Here is a 3345-nt window from a genome sequence, read left to right as displayed (position 1 = left end):
GCACAAACTAGTCTAAATGAACCTTAGATAAAATAAAAAAATAAAAATAAAAAAACATTAACAAAATCTACAACAAAATGTAACAAATGAATCACACAACACTAAGGATTTCTTTGATATTTATTTAACCATTACATCCATATCTAACTAATTTTTTTAGTGTGAAGAAAATGAGGAGAAAATATTACAATCCTAAATTTGTTCAGTCTTTAAAAATGTGATTACATGAAACCCTAAACTAAGAAAACAACACCTACTGGTTGAGAAGGAGAATACCTGAAGGAGAATACCCTTTATCCATTGTTAGAAAAAAGGCAGTTAAGTACTGGATACTCTTTATCATTGTTAAGAGAAAAAAAAGGCAATTGACTAGGAGAAAACCCACTAATTGTTAATGGTTTAATCTTGCTGTGACTTATGTTAAATGGTTTTCTAAACGGCATCCTTGGACCCAGTGCCTCTATTTGGGCCTCTATTTGGATATCCATTTCATGAAGACCTACAATGGAAATTATTCTATTCATGGAGGTCATAAATGAAAACTATCCATTGGTTTTTTTTTATTTTTTTGGAAAATTATCCATAGTTTGGATAGTGAGAAAAGATGCAATGGTTCAGTATTTAATGAACAAACTATATTCAGAAGATGGTAGTTACGAGACAAGGAAAACAAAAATTAAAAAGAGAGAAAAAAAGAAAAAAAAAAACTGACTGAAAAGAAAAGAAAACCCTATCTTACAAATCCTGTTTGGAATCTATCCTACTTGCCTAATTTGGTCAACTTTTTCAACCTACTTTGACCAAGTCTCTATTCATACAGTATAGTACTTTTTTAACACCTTAAAATGTTATCAGGATTCTGGAGTCACTCATCTGCAGCTCTCAGTTTTTGGAAGTGCAAAAGCCTATTATCAGCCAACCTTGACTTGTAAACTGACTTCTTATAGTCACACCATGTGAATTCGTTGTATAAGCTCTCTTCTCCTTCTTCTATCAGGGTTGGTAACGGTGCTATCTTCTCATCCATGGGTGGCCCTCCAAAGAATATCATTGAAACCCTGGATTTCAATCCATTTGATAAAACTCTATGCTTCACACTCTTAAATCTTCCATTAGTCATAACCTGTTTGATCACAACCCCAAAAAAATATATATTATTAAAAGAAGGAAGATCTAACTGCTTCAATCCATGCTTGCATGGTGTGAACAAAATGCACAAAAGAAAAAGTTATTCAAAAATCACTGCAAAACAGCCCACTAAAGATGTTTCCAAAACCATTGTAGGGGAACCCATTTGTAAGCTTCCTTAATTGAAGGTGTTCAACCTAATCCAGTTTTCTGCTCTGTGCTTCCAGTCCCTTCTCAGAGAGAGAGAGAGAGAGAGAGAGAGAGAGAGAGAGAGAGAGAGAGAGAGAGAGAGAGAGCTTGAATTCATGGAATGATTCAGTTAGACAAGAACACAGAGAGAAAGAGTTACTTCAGGGAATTGGAACTCTCTTAGTACCTGGAGTGAATCACCAACATTGATGAAGAAGGAGCGCTGATCAGGTGGAACAGAGACCCAAGTCCCATCTCTCAGAGAGATTTCAAGACCCGAACTGTTGTTAGAGTGTAGAACTGAAATTATCTGAGGGTCTGTGTGTTCTCCAAATCCAATTATATTGGGACGGCTCAGAACTTCATCCTCTGGACGTGGTGGGTAGTGGTTGATCCTCAACATACAGTCACTTTGTTCCTTCACCAAAAGCTTGCTGAACACATTCCTCTGTTCGATCCCAAGCCCTTCTGCCAGCAATTCAAGAATTTCACAGCCCATCATCTTCACAGCAGAAATATAACTATTAGCAGCAGAGCTGCAAAAAATATCCCACCAAGAAAAGCATTAGATGGCGATTAAAACATAAAATCTCTGCAATTTCACAAACTCTCTCTGTTTTGCTTACCGAAATACTTCTGGGCTTTCACCAAAAATAGTCACTGATTTCTCAGAGACAAATTCAGGATTGCTTCTCAGAAGAATATATTCAATCCACCCTACATCTCCGTTTGGCCCAATTTTCTTGTTTCCATAGCCAAATGGATTTGCAGGGCCAGCTTCCTCTTTCTGGGTAAGTGGTAAAGAGAAGAACTTCACAGCTTCAGATTCCAATTTGCTGATAAACTCTATTGGGACTCTATGGTTGATAACCTTGAAGAACCCAAATTCTTCACAGGCCTTAACAATAAGAGTCTTGGCATCTGGTTCTGAGAGATCTATAACAGGAATAGAAACAAAGGTGGTGGGTTTGAAGTCATTTATCAAAGAGAATGTGTCTAATGCTGGTATTGAACAGACCACCATGGTTGAAGCAAATCAAGAAGTGGAGAGAAGATATAGGAGGTCAAAGCAGGAGGTGGAGGAGATGGAGATACCTAGAGAGTTGCAGAAGTGAGTTTAAATGAACACCTGGGTTGGAATGGGTATGAATGCATGGAGAGAGGCGTTATTAATCTATATAGTCAAGCCATCTGGCTACATATAAGGTTCCGCTTGGCATCCTATGATATATTCCGTGACAAATAAACCAAGAACCCCACAAATCCCAAAACAAGGAATTTTAATTTCTCTTTCGAACGCTTGAGGATTTCTATTTCTTGATTAAAACTGTGTGTGGATTAGAGAATCTTGAGTTTATGTCTAAATCCTTGAGGTGACAACTGCTAGAATCGAATTATCATGATACATGCTTCATTGTATTCTATTTCAACCCAAATTTTAAACTGGGTACTTGGTTAAAGCATTAATCATATCATCCTATTAACTCCACCATACATCTGGCGGCTTTCATTTCTCTTTTAACACGATTTGGCAAGGGAGAAGGGGTTAGATAGGCTGAGGAGAATGGAGTTCAAGTGGGCTAAGATACCCTATTGAAGGGTAGATTTGGGTCCCATTTAGTGAAAACCACCCAAGATTAGAAATCTACATTATTAGAAGACCATGCTATCTTTAGAGATTTTTGAGTCTTGAGGCAACTTTTTGAGGGGCCAATTGAGGAGAACATGAGACACTTCAATACAACTAAACCCTGAATCTTCGGTTTAGGCATTTCAATGGTGGTGGTAGTGGTGGTGGGTGTGGGGGTAGGGGTGGGATTGGGGTGGTGGGGGTGTTCAATGTTGGTTGGTGGGTCCTCAGGTTCCTCAGTCTTTCTTTTGCTACTCTTATATATATGCTAGCTCCAAGAGAAAATTTTGTTCTCTTACTTGTTTCCAAGCTTGCTTGGTGTTTCTTCCATTGAAAGTGTTCTTGCTAACACATGAAACCTAGCTTAGATTTGAACAAAAAACAAACCCAAGCTTGGA

At 37.8% G+C, this 3345-nt stretch overlaps 1 protein-coding gene across 1 annotated transcript; it reads right to left on the bottom strand.

Moving 5' to 3' along the window:
* Positions 1 to 644: 644 nt before the first annotated feature.
* Positions 645 to 2601, bottom strand: LOC149005217 (gibberellin 2-beta-dioxygenase-like). The gene is made up of 3 exons (XM_089168913.1): positions 1944 to 2601; positions 1505 to 1853; positions 645 to 1123 (listed from the first exon to the last, which is right to left on the bottom strand). Exons 1-3 carry the CDS (start codon positions 2339 to 2341, stop codon positions 866 to 868), a joined length of 1005 nt encoding a protein of 334 aa, XP_089025039.1. The 5' UTR covers positions 2342 to 2601; the 3' UTR covers positions 645 to 865.
* Between the last annotated feature and the right edge of the window lie 744 nt (positions 2602 to 3345).

The sequence above is a fragment of the Hakea prostrata genome, chromosome 9 (assembly GCF_041222555.1).
Source record: "Hakea prostrata isolate BN-2017 chromosome 9, UWA_Hpros_2, whole genome shotgun sequence".
NCBI lineage: Eukaryota > Viridiplantae > Streptophyta > Magnoliopsida > Proteales > Proteaceae > Hakea > Hakea prostrata.
This window is presented reverse-complemented; position numbering and strand designations above follow the sequence as displayed.